Genomic DNA, 23,267 nt, shown 5'->3' on the forward strand with positions numbered 1-23,267 from the left:
TAAAGGGGACAATCCAACAAGAAGGTTTAACAATTATAAATATTTATGCATCAACCTAGGAGCAGCCAAATACATAAAACAGTTAATAACAACATAAAGGAACTAGTCAATAATAATACAATAATAATAGGGGACTCCACTTACATCAAGAGACAAACTACTTAAAGAGAACATCAGCAAGGAAACAATGGCTTTGAATGACACACTGGAACAGATGGATTTAACAGATATATTCAGAACATTCCATCCTAAAACAGCAGAATACATATTCTTTTCAAGTGTACATGGAACATTCTTCAGAATAGATTACAAAATAGGCCTTAAAATAAGACTCAACAAATTCAAGAAGATCGAAGTCATACTATGCATCTTTTCTGACTACAGTGCTATGAAACTAGAAGTCAACCACAAGAAAAATTTGGAATGACTACAAACACATGGAAGTTAAATAACATGCTATTAAACAATGAATGGGTCAACCAGGAAATTAAAGAAGAAATAAAGTAAGTACATGGAAACAAAATGACAATGAAAACACAACGGTCCAAAAACTGGAATGCAGCAAAAGTAGTTCTAAGAGGGAAGTGTATAGCAATACAGGCTTAACTCAGGAAGCAAGAAAAATCTCAAACAACTTAAAATTACAGCTAAAGGAGCTATAGAAAGGACAAACCAAACCTAAAGCCAGAAGGAAGGAAGAAATAAATATTAGAGTAGAAATAAATGATATAGAAACTAAAAAGGCAATAAAATAGATCAATGAAACCAGGAGCTGGTTCTTTGGGGAAAAAAAGTGATTCAAGTTGATAAACCTCTAGCCAGACTTACCAAGAAAAAAAATAAAGGACTCAAATAAATAAAATCCCAAATGAGAGAAGAGAAATAACAACCAACACCATAGAAATACAAACAATTACAAGAGAATATTATGAAAAACTATATGTCAACAAATTGGACAACATAAAAGAAATGGATAAATTGCTAGAAATATATAATCTACCAAAACTGTAATAGGAAGAAAGAGAAAATATGAACAAACTGATAATCAGCAAAGACACTGAATCAATAATCAAAAAACTCCCAACAAACAAAAGTCCAGGACCAGATGCTTCATAGGTGAATTCTACCAAACATTTAAAAAAGAGTTAATCTGTTCTTCCCCAAATATCCCAAAAAATAAAAAAGGAAAACTTCCAAATTCATTCTGAGGCCAGCATTACCCTGATACCAAAGCCAGATAAAGATATCACTAAAAAAGAGAACTACAGATCAATATCCCCAGGGAACATAGATGCAAAAATCCTCAACAAAATACTAGCAAACCAAATCCAATAATACATTTTAAAAAAATCATTCACCATGATCAAGTGGGATTTATTCCTGGGTTGCAAGGGTGGTTCAACATTTGCAAATCAATAAATACATATATCACATCAATCAGAGAATGGGTAAGAACCATATAATCATTTCAAAAAATGTAGAAAAAGCATTTGACAAAGTACAATATCCATTCATGATAAAAATCCTCTATAAAGTAGGTTTAGAGGGAACATACCTCAACATAATAAAGGCTGTAGATGAAAGATCCAGAGCTAACATCATCCTTAACGGGGAAAAACTGGTTGCTTTTCCTCTGTGGTCAGGAACAAGACAAGATGTCTACTCTCCCCACTTTTATTCAACATAGTATTGGAAGTCCTAGACACAACAATCAGACAGCAAAAATAAATAAAAGGCCTCCAAATCAATAAGAAAGAAGTACATCTTTCAGTATTTGCAGATATACTATATATAGAAAACCTGAAAGACTCCACCAAAAGATTGCTAGAAGTTATAAACGAATTCAGTAAATTTTCGGGATACAAAATCAATGCCCAGAAATCTGTTGCTTTTCTAAGCACCAGTAATGAAGCAGCAGAAAATGAAGTTAAGAAAACAATCCCATTTACAGTTGCACCAAAAATAATGTCTAGGAATAAACCTAACCAAAGAGGTGAAAGACTTTTTGCTCTGAAAACAATAAAATACTGATGAAAGAAACTGAAGACAACACAAAGAAATAGAAAGAAATTCCATGCTCATGACTGGAAGAACAAATATTGTTAAAATGTCTGTAACTACCCAAAGCAATACATGCATCTTATGCAATCCCTATCAAAATACCAACAGCAGGGCAGCCCCAGTGGCGCAGAGGTTTAGCGCCGCCTGCAGCCCAGGGTGTGATCCTGGAGACCCTGAATCGAGTCCCACATCAGGCTCTCTGCATGGAGCCTGCTTCTCCCTCTGCCTGTGTCTCTGCCTCTCTCTCTCTCTCTCTCTCTCTCTGTCTCTATGAATAAAGTCTTTTAAAAAATTTAAAAAAAAAATACCAACAGCATTTTTCACAGAACTAGACAAACAATCCTAAAATTTGTATGCAATCACAAAAGACTCCAACTAGCCAAACCAATCTTGAAAAAGAAAACCTAAAGACATCATAATTCTGGACTTCATGTTATATTACAAAGCTGTAGTGACCAAAACAGTATGGTACTGATACAAAAACAGGCACATAGATTAATGGAATAGAACAGAAAACCCAGACATTAACCCACAACTATATGGTCAACTAACCTCTGACAAAGCAAGAAAGAACATACAGTAGGAAAAAGTCTATTCAACAAATGGTGTTGGGAAAACTGGACAGCAATATACAAAAGAAAGAAACTGGATTTATACCATACACAAAAATAAACTCAAAATGGATTAAAGACCTAAATGTGAAACCTGAAACCATAAAAATCATAAAAGAGAACAGAGGCAGTAACTTCTTTAACATCTGAGAAAGCAACTTTTTTCTAGATACGTCTCCCGAGGCAAGGGAGACAAAAGCAAAAAATAAACTATTGGGGATAGGGGATCCCTGGATGGCTCAGCGGTTTAGCGCCTTTGGCCCAAGGCGGGATATGGAGTCCCTGGATCAAGTTCCACGTCGGGCTCCCAGCAGGGAGCCTGCTTCTCCCTCCTCCTGTGTCTCTGCCTCTCTCTGTCGCTCTCTCTATGTCTATCATAAATAAATCAATCTTTAAAAAAAAAAACTATTAGGGCTATATCAAAATAAGAAGCTTCTGCACAGTGAAGGAAACAATCAACCAAACTTAAAAGGCAATCTATGGAATGAGAGAAGATACTTGCAAGTGACATATCTAATAAAGGGTCAGCGTCCAAAATACATAAAGAACTTATACAACTCAACAGCCAAAAAAAAAAAAAAAAAAAATCCAGTGAAAAAATAAGAAGATATGAACAGCTATTTCTCCAAAGAAGACATCCAACAGCCAACAAACACATGAAAAGATGGCCAACATCACTCATCATCAGGAAAATGTAAATCAAAACTACAATGAGATATCACCTCATACCTGTCAGAATGGCTAAATCAATCAAAAACACAAGAAACAACAGATGTTGGTGAGGATATAGAGAAAAGGGAACACCTGTGTACTGTTGGTAGGAATGCAAAGTGGTGCAGCCACTGTGAAAAACAGTTTGGGGGTTCCTCAAAAAGTAAAAAATAGAACTATCTCATGATCCAGCAATTGCACTGTTAGGCATTTACCTAAAAGAATACTAGAGCCCGGGCAGCCTGGCTGGTTGTTGGTGGTTTAGCGCCACCTTCAGCCCAGCGTGTAGTCCTGGAGACCTGGGATTGAGTCCCAGGTCGGGCTCCCTGCAAGGAGGCTGTGTCTCCCTCTGCCTGTGTCTCTGCCTCTCTCTGTGTGTCTCTCATGAAAAAATAAATAAAATCTTAAAAAAAAAAAAAAGAATACAAGAGCCCTAATTCAAAGGGATACATAAACCCGATGTTCATAGTAGCATTATTTATAATAACCAGGAAATAGAAGCACTCCAAGTGTCCATGGATTGATGTATGGATAAAGAAGATGTGGTATACATACACACAATGGTCTATTAGCCACAAAAAGAATGAAATCTTGCTATTTGCAATAATATGGATGGAAGTGGAGAGTATAATGCTAAGTGAAAGAAGTCAGAGAAAGACAAATACCATATGATTTTACTCATATATGGAATTTAAGAAAGAAAATAAATGAGCAAAGGGGGGGAAAAGAGAAAGAGACAAATCAGGAAACAGACCCTAATTAAAGAGAACTGATGGTAACCAGAGGGGAGGTGAGAGGGGGGATGGGTGATACAGGTGATAGGAATTTAGGAAGGCACTTGTCTGACGAGCACTTGTCTGATGTATGGAAGTGTTACATCACTATATTGTATACCTGAAATTAATAGGACACTGTATGTTAGCAAACTGGAATTAAAATGAAAACTTAAACAATTTCGTTAACATTAATCACACTGAATATTTCATCTATCTTCCCCAGAGGAAGCACCAAATAGTGTAGTAAACATTTTCACTCATCTGGGCTATATAAATCTAAAATCTAGTAATTGAAAATGTCATAACTATAGATGTATTTTTTAATGAAATTCTTCTCAATTTAAAATTATTTACTGCTTCTCCCTCTGCTTATGTCTCTGCTTCTCTCTCTCTCTCATGAATAAATAAATCTTTTTAAAAATAAAATTATTTACATACTAGGTCATTTGCATCACAAATAATGAGACTAGTCGCTTACATGAGACAGGAAGCTGGCTGTGGACTGGGATGATGGTACATTAGAATGAGAATGGGCGGCTGAGGATGGCTGTAGAAGGCGTGGCTTCACAGAAGTATTTGAGGTGTATCCAGGGCCCTGAAGTTCCTAGAAAGCAATACAGAGGTGAGCAAAATAATTGTCAACCTACACCTAGAATTGCAAAATCAAAATGTATTTTGCAAACATAATTTCAATCTTAGATATTGAACATCTACGAAGTCATAAACCAAAGTATCAAGCAAATGCTTCTGAGTTACTCTTTGAAAACTAAGCATATGCTTAAGAAGATGCCTTCACACTGCTAACTGAAAAAAGCATGAGATGTGAAAACACCTCGATGGTATGCTAGTAAGCTGGTTTCTAGTTTTTACTAAAGACTCCATAGTAGTTCTGGCATATAACTTGGAAAGATCCTGTACAACTATTATTAGGACTTTAATGTATGCCTGCAACTTTAAAATAGAGACATATATTTCAATAGAAAGTGTACTGTTTTTAAAGGACACATGTTTCTGTCATGCAGATGAAATAATTTTTGCTCTTCTCCAAACAAGCTAAACATACTCTCACATTGGGCCTTTGCACTTGCTTGAACTCCTTCTGTATGGAAAATTCTTCTTTCTGGTATCCTCAAGGCATACCTGAAGGTGTTTGCCTCTCTTAATCTAAACTTAACACAGAGTACAGTGCTTCATTTGTTACCACAGGAAAGGAGAGGTATAGAATGTAATGATATTTATTCAGATTTTATAATTGCTAGTATCAGATAATGTTGAAAGTACACTTGAATGTATCCAAGGCACATGAAGAAAATATGTAAGTATATCAAAGAATGGCATTATTTTTTGCTTAAATTATTTATATTGAAAAAAAAAAAGACCTCACTTTTACATCCAAAGTGTGCTGAAGTTTTAGACGCACAGATTCTTGTTCCTGACGCTGTATGATATCTTGACATTCTGCAAACTGCAAAGATGCCTACAATCAAGCAATCACATGTGGTTTATCCTCCACTCTCTCTAATTTTATTTTATTAATCTATAAATACAGAGTTGCCATCTCTCAAAGGAACTTCACCCACTCTCAACACACTAACTTACATTTATCTATTTATTTCAGTAAACTTAGAACAACTGGAGGTCATGGCTTTATTCTCTGTGTCCCCAGTATCTACACAGCATTTAGTTTGTGAGGGGCATTCAAAAGGATGAAGAGATTAAGGATGAAATGACCAAATAGTTTTAGCAATATAAAAAATGTACAGAGAAATAGCCACAACTCAAATTCTTTAATTTTTTAAATTTTTATTTATTTATTTTTTCACAACTCAAATTCCTATCATGTTTTAAAATCAAAGTTGGCATAGGAGGGATCACAGGTCATTTTACCTAACCATAAAAGCTCTAATTTCTTAAGAATCAAGGACCAGTCCGGGTACATTTTTAGACTTCCAGGGTTCTCAGTGACAAGAAAGATTCATTCCTCTATGATAAACGGCAACTACAAATACAGTGTCATTAATCCTTCTCACTCCTTAAGCTGTTTTCTGCCTCCATTTTCTGGACCACAACAAATGTCAGACATTTAGCATCAAGTTGCCATCTTACTGATATTAACAACAGTATTCTACTTAGTGTTCAAGTATTCTGTGGCAGTAGGTCAGACTGCAGATAGATTTATTCAGTAAACTAAGGACATCAGGAGCATCTTATACCTTACTACTCCTGTGACTGTGTTAGCCTGAAAAAGAGAATTTTGTAAAATGTATGCATACTATACTTTAACACTTAGAAGAGCCTTCTCTATAGGATATGGTTTTTCCTTATACTAGGTGATTGTGATATAACAGAGATTTGGTTCCTATCAACATGAGCTTTTATTCAGGCCAAGGCTACTTAATAGCTATTTAGTTGATAATTACTTTACACATTTAGTTAATAACTACCTTATCAAGAGCAACTTCCATATTAGCAACCTTTTCTTTCAAACGGCGTTCCTGTGATCTCAGGACTTCTAGTTCTCCAGCCATCTTGTTTTTTTCTGTTGCAACAGTACTCAATTCCTGGCTTAATTTAGTCTTCTCTTCTTTTAGAAAATGCTTTTCCTATAATTATAGAGGAAAAAATATATCAGAAATAATGTACTGATGTAGATGCTCTGATGTGATGGAGATATGAAACTTATACAAATATCTGAACTACAGTTAATTCATATGTCATTTAATTGCTTATGAGTTGTAGCTGGGAGCCATTAGAATTGTTACCATGTACTCTCTTATTCTTATCACTACTGGCATTATTACCTCTTTCTTGGCTTATTAAATCTTTGATAAAACCTATAAAATATGTAAAATATGTATTAATTTCACAAGTTGTTTCCCTTCGGTTTGAAGGGAGTGTCTGTGGGTTTTAAATACCTTCCTGTGGGTGGGGGCAGACACCTGTGATGACAGCAGGTAGTGACCTCTTATGCTCTAAGTTTTCTCAGGGAGGATGAGGATAAGCACTCCTTTAGGTCCAAATGGGCAAATAATGGAAGAAGAAAAGAAACAAATTTACGATAAGAGAAAAGGAGGAAAGAACCCAAAAAAGGAAGTAAGTCAGTCCATATGATGAGGGCTCTGCATAAACACATACATTTGTACATATTTGGGACTGTTTAGCCTCACTCTAAAAAAGTACGTCAGCAGCTCCTTTTGGGCATGGGAAAGCAATTAACTTGAGCTGCTGTCTTCTATGCATGTTCTTTACTTCCTCACCTCCATTACAGTCAGTTCTCACGTAACTTCTTTTGAAAATGTTGATTTATTTCAAAGTGACTGATGTATCTGGGAACGTCTGAGCACAACACTGATTTCACTTATTATACAGTTTCATTTATGAGAAATACTAAGTCACACAAAACTGTGCCGAGCTGAACAGAGCTGTGTAGGAACATACAAAAAGCATACATGCACACTCCTCAAACACCCATTTACTACTACCGCAGTTTACCTTGAGTTATGAGTCACATCCATATACATCTAGTGTTACAGAAAACTCCCCTTATACCCCCCACCATACCTCACAAGCCACAACCCTCTAATGCACACTTCCACAAGCAAACTTCAGGATAAGATAAACTTCTTCAAGATAAAGGCCCATGTTTATTGTATTACTTATGTATTTTTCTCCTCATTTAACCTGTAAAACTATGCTACCATTTTCATTTGGTTTCTATTTTTTGTATGTCATTGATGAAATCTGTTAGTGTGGTACTCCTTTTTTTAAGATTTTATTTATTTATTTATGAGACAGACGGAGAGAGAGGCAGAGACACAGGCAGAGGGAGAAGCAGGCTCTCTGTGGGGAGCCCGATGCAGGACTTGATCCCAGGACCCGGGATCACGACCCAAGACAAAGGCAGATGCTCAACCACTGAGCCACTTAAGCGTCCCTGTTAGTGTAGTACTCCTCATTCCATTGTACTCATCACTCTGTGGCTTTTACTGCATTGTTTGGCAGACCATAGAGATTTTAAGAATACACATCACATAGCACGGTAGCGTGGCCGAGCGGTCTAAGAATACACATCACATAAAATCATTCCCTATCTCTACCAAGAATGCTCTTTTGCCCATTTTCTGCATTTAAAATACCATCTCTTTCAAGATCCTACTCAAATGTTCCTTCAGGCTCATTCTCTTAGTCAGAAATAACCTCATTTCTCAGCTATACCTTGTAATGCTGCTATGTCTTATCCTGCCTGTAGTATATTAAAGAGTGAACAGTATATTGACTCCTTCCACTCTGAGGACAGGGACTTACCTTATTTGCATTTGTCATTGCCTCTTCCAAAAACTGTATCTTGCTCTGAAGGGCATCTATTTGACCTCTTTTAGCTGTGATTTGCTTTTGCATTCCCATTGCCACTTTCATAGCTGGGGGGAGAAAGGAAGTAAACTGCCTTAGTATTTAAGGTTTCTATATTTTGAAAAGCTATTATAAATTGATGGCTAAACACTGTGAGAAGGTGACAAGATTCTCTAAGGCACTTGGACAGTTTCAAGAGAGTGATCACAGAGAAAGATCTTCAGATTTCACAATATTGGGATATAACAATTTTCAGAGATTTTGAGCTGAGAATGATGTTTTGTGATTTCCTTGCTATTGGTATTAATTTCATTGACCATCGTAGTTTACCATCTCCAATGTTATAGAATATTGACTAACTTCATACTTATACATATAGAAAACATATACATTAAGTCATATAATGAATAATGTATTTTTAAGCATTTTTACTAAAATAATTTTCCAGAAATTCATATTTAAAATGCCACAAAGACAACTATTAGTTATTTGTTCATATGGTATCCTATAAAAATGTCTTAAGTTATTATATAAGGTGTCTATTATTAAGTGATCTTTTTACAGATTCCAGTGATGTCACAAAGCATTCACATTCAATTTTCATTCCTATGGTCACTGCATGTGTTTGGAACTCACTACTATTTCAACAGTCATATTGGCAGTATAAGCATATATGGAATTGTTTTAATAAAACTAGTGATGGGGATCCCTGGGTGGCGCAGCGGTTTGGCGCCTGTCTTTGGCCCAGGGCGCGATCCTGGAGACCCGGGATCGAATCCCACGTCGGGCTCCCGGTGCATGGAGCCTGCTTCTCCCTCTGCCTATGTCTCTGCCTCTCTTTCTCTCTCTGTGACTATCATAAATAAATAAAACTTAAAAAAAAAAAAAAAACTAGTGATGGGATGAGAATGTTCAAGGCAGGTAGGAGGCACTGAATACTTCAAACATGGCAGGTCATTGAAAAGATCTATGAAGCTCATCCTTGTTTGGAGATTCAAAACCAGAGATCCTGGGAACGCCTGGGTGGCTCAGCACTTAAGCTTTGGCTCAGGGCATGATCTGGGGTCCTGGGATAAAGTCCCACATTGGGCTCCCCGTGGGGAGTCTGCTTCTCCCTCTGCCTGTGTTTCTGCCTCTGTGTCTCTCATGAATAAACAAAAATCTTTAAAAAAAAAAAAATCAGAGACCCAATGTTGTTTCCCACAGTTAGCTGAGGAAAGAGGTTTGAAAATGTGATGGCTTTGAGTAAGGTCCAAATGGAGCTTAGAGGTTAAAAAGAGAAATTGTACCCATCTCTAGAAACAAACTATCGGAGAGGATGAAAGGTCTGACTTCTTTCTAACAAGATATAGAAAGCTTGTTAGAAAGCTAAACTGTCAAAACAGGGTTGGTTTGACAGAACGCACTGCTTTACTAACAGAGCCACAGTCTGACATTTGCTCACCACTCACCTCATTCAATGAAGAATTCTGGTCTTATTAAATGGTTCAATAAATAAATAAATAAATAAATAAATAAATAAATAAATAAATAAATAAATAAATAAGTGGTTCAGGGCTGGCCTTGAAAGCTTATTTTCTTAAATCTCTTTTATTTTAAGATAATTTGAGCAATAAAAATAAGCATTTGAATGTAAACACAGGTTTACCAAGATAATTTAATCACTATAATGTGACTGAGGCTGTGGTGGAAATGCCTCAGGACACTGAGAAAAAGCCTCTCCCCGGTGGGGAGGGGAGGGTATGATCGCAAATGGGCCTCCTAAGTGACTTCTCCAAACCCTACCATTTTCTTGGTGTTAACCAGCAAAGAAAAAGCGGAACCTCCAAGAACTGCACAAAATACAGAATGCTTCAAGAATCTATGTGCATGTTGCCGCCTTTTGGCAGGGGCTATGATAATCTTCTCTGCATAGTTCCAATTTTAGTATATGTGTTGCTGAAACGAGCACAAAAATAAATCTTTTCACATTAAAAAAATAATTGAGAAATTTAAAAACATAGATTTACTTAGATTAATATTTATTCTTATAGTCAGCTAACATATTTGTATATGTTTATGTATATATATATGTATATACCACCAATATGAATTATATAAAACAGCAGAATTAATATGGACATCAAGGGACAAAGGGAACAGGTCTAAGTGGTAACAAGAAACCACTCATTCTGGCAGTTCAATTCCCACAGCTCCATCACATTTTTATCCCAGAGAGGGAATCAGGAACTGACAATGAACCACAGATTTTTTTTTTTAATTTTTATTTATTTATTTATGATAGTCACACAGTGAGAGAGAGAGAGAGAGGCAGAGACATAGGCAGAGGGAGAAGCAGGCTCCATGCACCGGGAGCCCGATGTGGGATTCGATCCCGGGTCTCCAGGATTGCGCCCTGGGCCAAAGGCAGGCGCCAAACCGCTGCGCCACCCAGGGATCCCACAGATTTTTATTTTATGTTGATAATGAACATGTGAAAAATAAGAGGTTAAATGAAAATTACTGGTAACTTGTATTTTTTTATCAATACTTCCTTAAGAATAATTAATTGGCACTTATAGACATTGAGATCTGTTAGAAATTCCTGAAACAGCCACAGGAAAAGATTCAGATGGACAGCCCGGGTGGCTCAGCGGTTTAGTGCCGCCTTCAATCCAGGTCGTGATCTTGGAGACCCGGGATCAAGTCCCATGTCAGACTTCCTGCATGAAGCCTGCTTCTCCCTCTCTCTGCCTGTGTCTCTGCCTCTCTCTCTCTGTGTCTCTGTGTGTCTCAATAAATAAAATCTTAAAAAAAAAAAAAAGGCAAAGATTCAGATACTTTAGGGATTACATTAAGCACATGGCATTTTCCCTTAAAAACCCTGAGTAGAATGACTACTATCTCACACTCATCATTGGTGCCTATCACTGTGTATCTCTCACATCATGGGGCACTTGTAAGAGGTGGCAGGGGATGTATCTAGGTTTGTGTTTTAGTAAGTCTAGACCAATGGCATTAAAAACAGAAGAATAAAATCCAGTAAAGCATACCATGACCATCGGATCCTTCCATTGACTTTAAAGTATTTCTTGTTTGTTCAAGTTCAGACTGTGCAGATTTTAACTGCATTTTCAGTTTATTTGTAGTAGCTTCCATTTCTTCAGTTTTGTTTCGAAAATTCCTTTTTAAGACTTCATAGTCCTCTGTCACCATGTGATAATAATAGATGGTTACTTTGGTCTATCCCACTGTATGAAGTGTATTTTATTTGTAATTAATGATCACAAAATTTTAGAGCTGGGAGAGACTTCATTTAGCTACATCTTCATTTGTTTCAGAAATGAGATGTACAGTCACATTTCCTGAGTGGAACCTCCTTCTTTACTTCCTTACTATTCACTGCTTTTTTTTCCCAGCCAGTATGATTGGCTTACATCAACTGCATCTTCAATTTTTTTGGATGGTCATATCCACAATAGATCTCACTACCATCTATCTGTAGGTAGGTGAATCTCCATGACATGATAAGCAACCCGAGGTTACTGTGTGTTCTGTCTTTTTAGCTCTAGTTATTACTGAAATACTTGGCATGCACTCGTCATTCTATACAAGAACACACACACACACACACACACACCTATTCAACTTTCAATATATTTATATATGATAGATTCATATATAAAGGGAACAAACAGAGCCAAGCCATCCTTGTACTGAGACATTTCCACATGCATATCCCAGCGTCCCCCATACCACCTGTCTCGTACTGGCTATATCTCACCTCTGGCCCTCAAGCCTGCTCCCCGAATGGTTTTCCTATCTCAGTTAGAGGTGACCATCATTCTACCGATCCCACGGATTTAAAACCTGCAGGCCACACAATCCCTCGAATCATGAAGCACTGTTGTTCAGTTGCAAAAATACTCCTATTAATTCTTTCATTCTCACTGCCACTGCCTTGATTCCAGTTTCATAGCTCCCTGGGAGGAGGCCAAGAGCCCCTTTAACTGGCTGGACTGGGCCCTAGTCTTGCTTTTCTCCATTTACCTGCTGCTGTCCTTTCAAAATGCAAATTTGATAACAATAATCTCCTACTTAATGTCTTTTGCTAGCTCCACACTGTCTGGCTCTGCCTATCTACTCTACCTAATTTCTTAGCCCCCGGGCCTTTGTGCCTTCACTCAATACTTCTGAGGTCACATTGTTATTTCATTCCTTATGCTTTTGCCCATGATGTTCTCTCTGCCTGGGTTGCCCTTCTACCCTTCTACCTGCTAAATCCCTTTTCTTCCTTCAAATTTAGCAGAGGAACTCTAAATCCTATAGGAGACTGATTCTCTACACTCTTCTCCATCTGCACCCAGCACATCATGCTCACCCACTGTCCTGTAACTGATTCTATAGAAGTCTGGCTCCCAAGTAGGTGGGATCCTCACTGTTGTGCTGCTAGGGTCTATCTCGGTATCTGGCCGAATAAATGCTCAGGAATCACTGATTCTGTGTGTGTGTGTGTGAGCGCGCGCGCACGCGCGCACATGCAGTAAATGATACCTGAACCACACTAATCATGAACTAGAAGTGTTTTGTTTCTTTTTTTTTTAAGTGTTTTGTTTCTAAATTTAAGATCTTGATTGATTTTTCAAGAAATCTATACAGTCTGTGTATACACGTTGCTTCACTATGAAACTTCTAATCAAACTATTTAACTCAAAGGACTCAAGGTTTCCACTTCTCTCACCCTTTTCTTGAAAACTTAGTAAAGAGGGGTGCCTAGGGGCTCAGCCAGTTAAACATCTGACTCTTGGTTTCAGCTCAGGTCATGATCTCAGGGTCATGAGATTGAGCCTGATAGTGGGCTCTTGCTCAGTGGGGAATCAACTTGAGGTTTCCTTCTCCCTCTGCCCCTCCCCCCACTCACACAAGCTCATGCTCTCTAAATAAATAAATCTTAAAAAAAAAAAAACAAGTAAGTAAAGAATTTCATGGACTCTGAGGGTTGACTAAAGTTAACAGTTAATGAGTGTAAGATTTGTAAGCAGAAGCAACAGGATTTCAGGGCAGCATAATTATCCCTGTTTACAATGTGGGATGAGCACCCATTCTTTTGCAATAGTCCTAGCATCCACGCTGGATTCACTGGCAGTGCTCCTAGTTGTCAGCAGAATTTGAATTAAAGTAACATACCTGTAAGACCGTTTAGCTCACTCCTACTGGTTTTCACCTCATTCAATAACTGATCTCTCTCCTGTTTGATGTCTTTTACTGCACGGAGGCGTTCAGACCCTGCGTTCACCAGCTTCACCTTTTCCAGCTCCAAGTCACTTACTCGGGCCTCAAGCTCCCGTATCTTTGCATCTTTTTTATCTTTTAAAATCTAAATATAGGGATAAATACAAGGACAGAGTAAGAAGTAAAAAAAAAAAATGTACATGTACCTATAGTTGACATTCTTTCATTAGTATCCTATCTATATTTACTATCTTTTCACTATTTCCTAGAATATTAAATTTCTATTTTATTATCAAGCCTCAACAGTAAATAGGAAAGCAAAAGGCCTTCTATTGATATTGAAAGGCCTTTATTTTAACCTTAGATGTCAATTTCCAAAAAAAAAAAAAAAAGATGTCAATTTCCAGTATTGTTTGCAATAATTCATTATCCCTACTCCTACTATTTTGCATTCCAAAGAGAAAGGTAGTGAGCACCTACTCTGTGCCAGGCACTATTTTACATATTGGGACAGAGCAGCAGGACAGAGACTGGGTGAGGCAAGTGAGGCCCCAGGTGGGCACCTCTCTGAGTTCTGTGTTCTAGCTGCCTCACTAATCTTACCCAGTCCCAGTTATGAATAGCAGGAAATAAAACAATGGCCTTGTCCCCAGGGAGCTTACATTTCAGTGAGAAGAGATAGACAATAACAAATATTTAATAGGTAATAATAAGTTACCAAAAAAAAAAAAGTGGGGAGTAGAGAATGAATGCAAAGGAGGGGCTGTGCATGTAAGAGATAACTGGGTATGTAGAAAAGAACCCAATTGCTATTCTTTTTTTTTTTTTTAAGATTTTATTTATTTATTCTTGAGCGTCACAGAGAGAGGCAGAGATAGGCAGAGGGAGAAGCAGGCTGTCTGCGTGGAGCCTGATATGGACTCGATCCCAGGACCCTGGGATCACCACACCCTGAACCAAAGGCAGATGCTCAACCACTGAGCCACCCAGATGTCCCCAAATTGCTATTCTTATTAAAGCTGGAAACAAGGTTGGCCGTTGGCTGGTATCTGGGAACTTGGGTTTGGGAGGGTTCCCATCACTCTGAGGAGAGGCTCACTGTGCCTAAATCAGTTCTGCAAACAATGATTTATGCAGAGCACCTGCTTGTCTTCTGGAAGACTGGAATACTTGCCAGACAATGGGGTCTGTGTGACCAGTCCCTACTATAAAAACCTGGGGATTGAGTCTCAAATGAGCTTCCCTGATTGGCAACATTTGATATGTACTGTCACAACTCATTGCTGGGGCAGTTAAGTACATCCTGCATGACTCTGCAGGAGAGGACTTTTGGAAGCCTATGCCAAGCTGCCTCCACATACCTTTTCCCTTTGATGATTCTACTTTACGTTATTTCACTGTGATAAATTGTACCTGTAAGCACAACTATATGCTGAGTCCTAGCAAATGGGTGAACCGGGGTGGGGAGGTAGTCTTGGGGACCCTGACCCTCTGATGAGCAGAAACCTCAAAGAGGGAGGTGAAGGACCAAGCCATATGCCAGGCTCAGGGGCAGCTCTAGGGACAGGTAATGTGTTCAGGAAACAGTAAGGCCATCAGAATGGCTGGTGGAGGAGACCAGAATATGCTACCTCTCTGCCATAAGGATTACTTTGAGCTGATTATTTTGAGAAATGGCGGACACAGGAGAAGGTCTGAAAACAGATAAGTTGCCCTTTAAGGGATATTTATATTTATGAAGGAAGTCTCCATTTATAAAGGTGTCTCCCTTTCTGAAGCAGAAGAGGAAGGATAACTTTAAATTACAAAAGAATCTTATAAATGGGGAAGGCAAGGCTTAAATCTGCAAAACAAACCTCATTCCTGTTTTCCATTGTTTTCCTAGTTGCCTTCCTATGACCTGCCTCTCCCACATCCTTCTTTTAGCTAAAGATGGTATTTAATATTTAAGTCTCAATTCTAAGCCACCTCTCTGAGTTACTCAATAAACTTCTGTTTACTCTTTTCTTGGTCTGTCTTGGTTACAGGGGCTCAACCAAGAATTGAGAAAGCCAGAGGGAGATGGATTTCTCCTGCCCTACACTGAGCATGGGGAGGAAGTAGTCAGAGATGAAGTCACAGAGGGAGCCATGGGCAAGACTGGCCTTAGAGGCAATGTAAGGATATGAGAGTTCATTCTGAGTGACATAAGAAGACACTGGACAGTTATAAACATGGGAATGGTACAATGTTAACACTTTCAAATATAATTCTGGCTCCTGTGAGAAGCATAAGGAGTGGCAGGGGTGGAGGTAGGAGTGTTCTTGCAGTGGCTGCATTCTCACCATCAGTGCATGAGTGTTCTTTAAGTAGGCTCCATACCCAGCGTGGAGCCCAACGCAGGGCCTGAACTCATGACATTGAGATCAAGACTTGAGGCCAATCTAGAATTGGACACTTAACTGACTCAGCCACCCAGAAACCCTGAGTGTTCCTTTTTCTCCATATCCTTGCCAACACCTGTTGAAAAAAATCCCAGTCTTTTAAAGTGGGTTAACAATGCACATGCCCAACTTTTGCCATCATGCACTGTTTGTGGGAATGCAAACTGGTGCAGCCACTATGGAAAAGAGTACAGAATTCTGTTCCACCTGGGTGGCTCAGTGGTTGAGTGTCTGCTTTCAGCTCAGAGGTGATCCCAGGTCTGGAGATCGAGTCCCACATCATGTTCGCTGCAGGGAGCCTGCTTCTCCCCTCCCTCTGCCTGTGTCTCTGCCTCTCTCTGTGTGTCTCTCATGAATGAATAAGTAAAATCTAAAAAAAAAAGTTAAAAATAGAACTACTCTGTGATCCAGCAATTGCACTACTAGGCATTTCCCCAAAGAATACAAAAATACTAATTCAAAGGAATACATGCACCCTGATGTTTATTTATAGCAGCATTATCTACAATAGTCAAATTATGGAAATAGCCCAAGCATCCACTGACTGATAAATGGATAAAGAAGATGTGGTCTCTATATACAATGGAATATTACTCAACCATCAGAAAGGACGAATACCCACCATTTACATTGATATAGTTGGAACTGAAGGATATTATGCTGAGTGAAATAAATAAGTCAATCGGAGAAAGACAATTATCATATGGTCTCGCTCATATGTAGAATATAAGAAATAGTGGAAGGAATCATAAGGGAAGGGAGGAAACGGATCTGGAAAATAAAAAAAGGGAAGGTGGGTGGGGGGTTGGGGTAACTGGGTGACAGGCATTAAGGAGGGCACATGATGAGATAAACACTGGCTGTTATATGTTGGCCAACTGAACTTAAAATTTTTTTTAAAAGAAGATGTGGTATATATATATATATATATATATATAAACATGGAATATTACTTGGCCATCAAAAAGAATAAAATCTTGTCATTTGCAATGACATGAATAGAGCTAGAGAGTATTATGCCAAGTAAAATAAGTCAGTCAGAGAAAGACAAATACTATATGATTTCACTCATCTATGTAATTTAAGAAACAAAACAAATGAGCAAAGGGGAAAAGAGAGAGAGAGAGAGAGAGAGAGAGACAAGCCAAGAAACAGACTCTGAACTATAGAGGGCAATCTGATGGTCACCAGAAGGGAGGTGGGAGGGAGGATGGGTGAAATAGGTGATGGGGATTAAGGAGTGTACTTGCTGTGATAAGCACGGGATGATGTATGGAAGTGCGGAATTGCTATATTGTACATCTAAAACTAATATTACAAAGTATGCCAACTAACTCTTCTTTAGTTTCATAGTTATGGAAGCCAAGATTTAGTGAACAAAGCAGTGTTTTATAGTCAGGTGGTGAGAGGTGGGGTTCAATGACAGGTCTGTCTGACGAGGGAGAAAATACTTCAAACTGTGGGATGAGACATGGCTTCATGAGGAAGCTGGATTTTTATGATTTTTTTCTCTTTTGTATCAGTAGTCTTGGGTCCATCCACTTCTTTTGGAATCTAATAAAAGTAAGGATCCCTTCTCACAACAACACACAAAGGCACTCAGGCACAAATACTTTTAAACAACCTCAAAGGGTCCACAGACCTTCATAGAGCATCTCTTCAGTGACTTAAATCATACTTCCTTAGGAGGGAAATGATATTTCTGAAGTTAAAACTACCAAAAAACCCTCTACAGACCTTGAATTCCTGTAGCTCCAGTCTCCTATCATTGATCTCCTTCTCAAGCTGAGCTTTTTCAACCTGCATGGCACCAGCAGTTCGTCCGTGCTGGCCAACCAACTGTGTCATGTTTTCAATCTGCTGTCGCAGAATCTCAATCACCTTGTCCTTCTCTGCCATCTGTAGCCTGAGGGCCTCACACTCAGTCTGCACATTTCTGAGGTGATCTCCCTCTGTTTTCAAGTGCTGCAGCTCTTGCAATTTCAAGTCCACTCGGGAGCGTAGCTTTGTGATCTCCGAATTGGTAGCCTCAATGGCTCTCTCTTTTTCCTGGAGGGAAGAGGTCAGGTCCGATATGGTCCTCTCTGAGCTCTCCAGGGTCATTTTCTTAGCAGTCAACTCTTCCACCACTTTGCGGAGCATCTCTTTGGTGGATTCAAGCTGAGCCGTCAAGGAGGACACTTTTTCTAGACTTTCATTCTTTCCCTGAATTGCTGCCATCTGATTGTCAAAGAAGAGAAAATTTCATGAATTTGGGCAGAGGGGTGGAAGCAACCTCAAGAGATATAACAAGTTAGCTCACAAACATGAATTCATGAATCTAATAATAATATCTACCTAAACTGAAATCATTTTTATGTCACAACTCTGTATAGACCACAGACCAACTTAAGTTAGTTAGACCAAGGTGGAGAGACATGAATTAAATAATAATGCTCCTCTAGAATGGCTTTCTAGTGTGGGAGCTTTGGAGGTTTCCTCTGAGAGTATTTCTGTACCAATTTAAATTAGGATAACACTGGCAAAAGTGTGGCATGACTGAAGAAGCTGCCCTTCCTAGGGAGGAAGGCACTCTTGCCCCACTATTCCTCCAACTTGCCCCTTAGTTATACCTCTGAGGAAAAAGTGAATAACGGCTTTCATCTAACACACACTCACATTCTCAGGTCCTTGTCCAGAGAAGTGTTAAGAATCTAACTCCCAGTAACTCCCCTCATCTTTCTTCTTGCCCAGGGTGGGCCAAAGAGTAGAAAAATGGTTTGCCTGAATTCTAACCCAAGACTGGTCCCTTTGGTTTGCTTTCACATTTTGGGAAGCTTACTCTTTTGTGGGATGCTTTCTATGTCTCTGTGGCAATACTGACATTGGAATCATGTCCTCTTGGTACTGAAGGTTCAAGGCTCTTAATAAAGCATTGCCACTGGGGCCCCAAAACAGAGTGCATCCATCTTGTCTACTAGTTTCAATCAGTTTAGGGGAAAACCAAATCATTAAAAAAACAAAACAAAACAAAAAAAACGGCTGTTGGATACCTTCAACCCTGCTGTTCCTCAGTTCTCCCTATGGTTTGATGCTTTTTAAAATAAGCATCTATTAGGTTTCTGATTTCTAGGCAAAAATAAAAAGGCAATTGGATAGGAATTTCATTTCTCAACAATGAACAAAAATGAGATAAAGCTTAGTATTTTGATCAGTCAAAAATATAAAAATAAATAACAGGTTTTTATAACTTGCTCAAAGAATCCATAGCTCTATCTTATGGCCATTTTTAGGCCCATACATTTTTTTTAAAAGCTCTACCAATAGGGACGTCTGGGTGGCTAAGTGGTTTGGCGCCTGCCTTTGGCCCCAGGCATGATTCTGGAGTCCCTAGATCAAGTCCCGCGTTGGGCTCCCTGCATGGAGCCTGCTTCTCCCTCTGCCTGTGTCTCTGTCTCTCTCTCTCTGTGTCTATCATGAATAGGTGAATAAAATCTTTAAAAAAAAAAAGAAAAAAGAAAAAAAAGCTCTACCAATAACACATAAAATACATTTTTCCCTCAGAAGAGGCAATCTGAGGAAGCCATCCCATGTCCTGCCTGACCTGCCGTTCCATCTGGCCCTGGCACTCGCTCTTCATGGCCTTGAGGAGTGCTTCCAGGCGCTGCACCTCCATGTTCCTGTCATCGAGCTCCCGCCGCAGGTGGTCAATGGTGATGCTGTTGCCCGTGTCCCGGTCCCACAGACGCTTATTCTGCTCCTTCTCCAGACTCAGCTCCTTCTCTCTTTTATGTAGATCAGCCTACAGGAAATGAGGTATGTTCCCCAACTTGCATTAAAGAATTAAAGCATAATTCTCATTTTCCTTCTATCATTTTTGGACTTTTTATGCAATTTGAGAAACCTTTGACTTTGGAATCTTATTTTCAATCATTCAGAAAAATGATTTACTAGATACGTAAGTTAACATTTGCTTACTTATAATTTCTTACACTACAAGGAAATCTCAATAGATTAAATCCCAAACAATATAAAATGAAAAGAAAAATGCAATAGATTTTTTAAATCATCCTATTTTTAAGTTTTGGATTTTCTAGAAAAGGCATTATTATGCCTCACATCAAGTGTGCTCCTGTAATAAAGAAATGCTCAAAAGCTTAGCAAATAATGAAAGCATAGCAATAGTAATGTGGTTAACTGCCTCAGAAATGACAGAATAGCATTTGGTACTGAGAGTGGAGTAACAGTTGACTATGAATAGAATTACCTTCCCCTTCAGTAGCTAGAAACAATACATAGTGTTTACAGTTAGCAAAAACTAGAGTAGGAGAGACAAAGACACAGAGATCTTCAAAGGATTTATCACCCAAAGGAAAAGGTGAGAACAGATACAAAGAAATGGAAGTGGTTTTTCATTAAAGAGAGAGAGAGAGAGAGCTAAGCAACAGCAAAGAGAAAGCACAAAGAAGATCAAAATACTTCAACAAGGCATTTGAGTTGGACCTGGACCTCACGAACAACTGGGAGATACAGAGATCAGGAAGAAAGGGCTGGCAAGGGGTGTGTGTGGTCTGGTTGGAGCACTGGGCATATGCAGACAGAAAGGATCACAATGGGAAGCTGGGGCTGGATCATGAACAGTCTTGAAAGGCGGGGAGTCTAGCTTTTATGGGGAATGTAATTTTTAAATCAAAGAGTGACACAGAGTGATATTTGAGCAGAGCAGCACTCCATAGGCCAGACTGAGGAGGGGAAAAACTGGAGGTAGCAATCCTAGTGAGAAGACATGCTCCAGGTATTGTGAGGGGCTTGGGCCAAGGGGTAGTGGCGGTAAGAATGAAAAGGAGGGGAGGGCCGTGAGGATCTTTCAGACAATCTGCAAGATTTTCAAATTCGATCTGAGGACCCAGGGAAACATGCAGGTGGAGGGAAAGTAGTGAAGGATTATCCCAAGGTTTGGAACTTGTCACACAGTTGCCAGCTCTATTTTTAGTGCTTGTTCCTCAAACCCTTTGTCAGCCTATGAAAGATGGCTCCACCGGCTGAGGGCGCTACACCCTACAAAGGGCCTGGGAGTGCGAGAGAAATTTATTCTCCTATACTCCTATACTCCTATATTCCTATACTGCTAACATCACACAGAGGAGTACCAATCGTTTCCTTTCCTAAATTTCTCATCCTCTAGTACCTCAAACAGAGCACAGGCTGTTTCACTATTATTGGAATCTTATTTCCTTTCTTTAAAAAAATTTTTTTAACCTAAACTCCCTTTCCAATTGTGTTTTGACTGTTATTTGGCTTCAAAATAAACAATACTACCTCAACTTAGTAGAATACATTTATCTAATTGAAAGGCCATTTGAAGACTAGCTTCACCTAACTTATAAGCTGTAACTGCTTAAGGGAAAAAAATAGGTAAAATTTAGAATATTATTCATATATAAATTGAATAATGTCAAGATAGTCCATTATGTATATATGCACAAATATTATGTAAAATTTGTAATTTTATAAGTAAAACCAATTTTGTGAAATATTTTGGTGAGAAACTTCCCAGAATTAATTGAATTCATATTTAGAGCATAGTCTTACCAACAGCTTTTGAAGCTGATCATCCAGATTTCCAGATTCCTGACTGAACTGGTCACGTTCCGTCCGTGCCTCAGTTAGCTCCGAGTTAGCAAGGACTAACTGCTTTTCAAGTTCTTCTATCTAGAAGGAAAGCACAAATCAATCTGACTATGAGAGTAGGGAATATAAAATAAATACAGTCTCTGGGAAACAAATGCTATTATTTTTGGGGCAAAAATAAAAGCTTATTACATTTTGTAAAGTTTTCTGAACTTAAGATCTATGTAGAATTTAACTTAGGGAAATTAGCCAAAGTGAAATATTTGATATTGTTAGATATGGGCATTGTCTGTAATCTTTTTCATACTATTCAAGATTTTTCTTGTGTGAATAGGTGTTCTGTCATTTGGTATTTAAGGAAGTTTGATGTGGTATAAATAAAATTCTGCACAGCCCACACAAATGATCTGTACTATATGTAGAAGAGTTATTTTAAGACTATTAGAGTTTCAATAATAAAAGGCAATGAATATAAAAGAATGAATGGTAATAAGGTTTTCATTATTGTCATTATTAGTCAATTTTGAAAGACGAATTAACATACATATACGTATATATATTAATTTAAAATTAATTTAAATTAAATGTATTAATTTAAAACACTTATATACATATTATATGTTTCAATCCTCATTTCCTTCAACTATAAACTGGATGAATACCAATTTTAAAGGTCTGGCATAGGTGCATTTTTCCCTCGTAGATAGGGCAGCTATTTGATCTGTGTAACTATGCATGTCTAAATGTCAATATACCAGAAGGCCCATCATTGTTAATAGCATTCCCACAGCTCTTGACCTGTAGATGCAAAGTAGGCGAAGAGGTTAAGATCTCAGACAATGGAGGCTCCAGGTTTGGATTTTAGCTGAGCCACAAAAATTCATAATTTACATACTGAGATATTAAAATAATGAGAACATATTGATACTTAGTGTGATCACTAAAATACTATTTCATCAGCCAGTAATAAGAAATCCTTCATGACTACATAAATGGTACATATTCCTTCTTACTTCAACAGGCTTCCAGATTTACTATGTCAAGAATAAAACTTATTGGTTTGGATGACAAACTGTGATTAAAATTTCTTAGAAAATAGGGGCACCTGGGTGACTCAGTCGGTTGAGTATCTGCCCTCAGCTCAGGTCATGATCCCAGGGTCCCTGGATTAGGCCCTATATTGGGCTCCCTGCTCAGTGGGGAGTCTGTTTCTCCCTCTCCCTCTGCTCCCTGCCCTGTTCCTGCTCTCTCTCTCTCAAATGAATAAATATTTTTTAAAAATAAAATTTCTTAGAGAATATATGAGCAAGACTAAGTTTTTTTCTTGATGACTCTATTTTTTTCTGGACCAGGTTCATTTAAGGTCTTCATTTATTAATTTAGCACATATTTATTAGTTTTATATATATATATATATATATGCAACTACCACTTTGATAAATGCTAAGTATGAATACACAGAATTCATATACCTTTAATCACACATACATATATATGATTTTTAAAAAGTACTT

The 23,267-nt window shown here is 38.3% G+C and overlaps 1 protein-coding gene and 1 non-coding gene across 22 annotated transcripts in view; both read right to left on the reverse strand.

Annotated features, from left to right (window-relative positions):
• CCDC158 (coiled-coil domain containing 158) overlaps positions 1-23,267 on the reverse strand; it is a 127,621-nt gene that overhangs the window by 45,677 nt on the left and 58,677 nt on the right. For 17 of the 21 annotated variants that reach the window (XR_007407832.1, XM_025427333.3, XM_049105069.1 and 14 more), the window contains 9 exons: positions 21,715-21,834; positions 19,727-19,924; positions 17,881-18,363; positions 13,676-13,865; positions 11,542-11,694; positions 8,465-8,577; positions 6,604-6,762; positions 5,544-5,636; positions 4,638-4,763 (listed from right to left, as the gene is read on the reverse strand). Coding sequence is in view for 17 of the 21 variants with exons in the window: in XM_025427333.3 (XP_025283118.1) it covers positions 4,638-4,763; positions 5,544-5,636; positions 6,604-6,762; positions 8,465-8,577; positions 11,542-11,694; positions 13,676-13,865; positions 17,881-18,363; positions 19,727-19,924; positions 21,715-21,834 (1,635 nt within the window). In the remaining 4 variants the exon portion in view is untranslated. Of the gene's footprint in view, positions 1-1,555; positions 1,699-4,637; positions 4,764-5,543; positions 5,637-6,603; positions 6,763-8,464; positions 8,578-11,541; positions 11,695-13,675; positions 13,866-17,880; positions 18,364-19,726; positions 19,925-21,714; positions 21,835-23,267 lie in introns of all 21 variants that reach the window. The other 4 variants (XR_007407833.1, XR_003128024.3, XR_003128018.3 and 1 more) reach the window with 2 other exon arrangements.
• Positions 10,354-10,460, reverse strand: LOC112647481 (U6 spliceosomal RNA). The gene has a single exon (XR_003128341.1). It is a non-coding gene; the product is annotated as a U6 spliceosomal RNA (small nuclear RNA).

The sequence above is a fragment of the Canis lupus genome, chromosome 32, assembly GCF_003254725.2.
Source record: "Canis lupus dingo isolate Sandy chromosome 32, ASM325472v2, whole genome shotgun sequence".
NCBI lineage: Eukaryota > Metazoa > Chordata > Mammalia > Carnivora > Canidae > Canis > Canis lupus.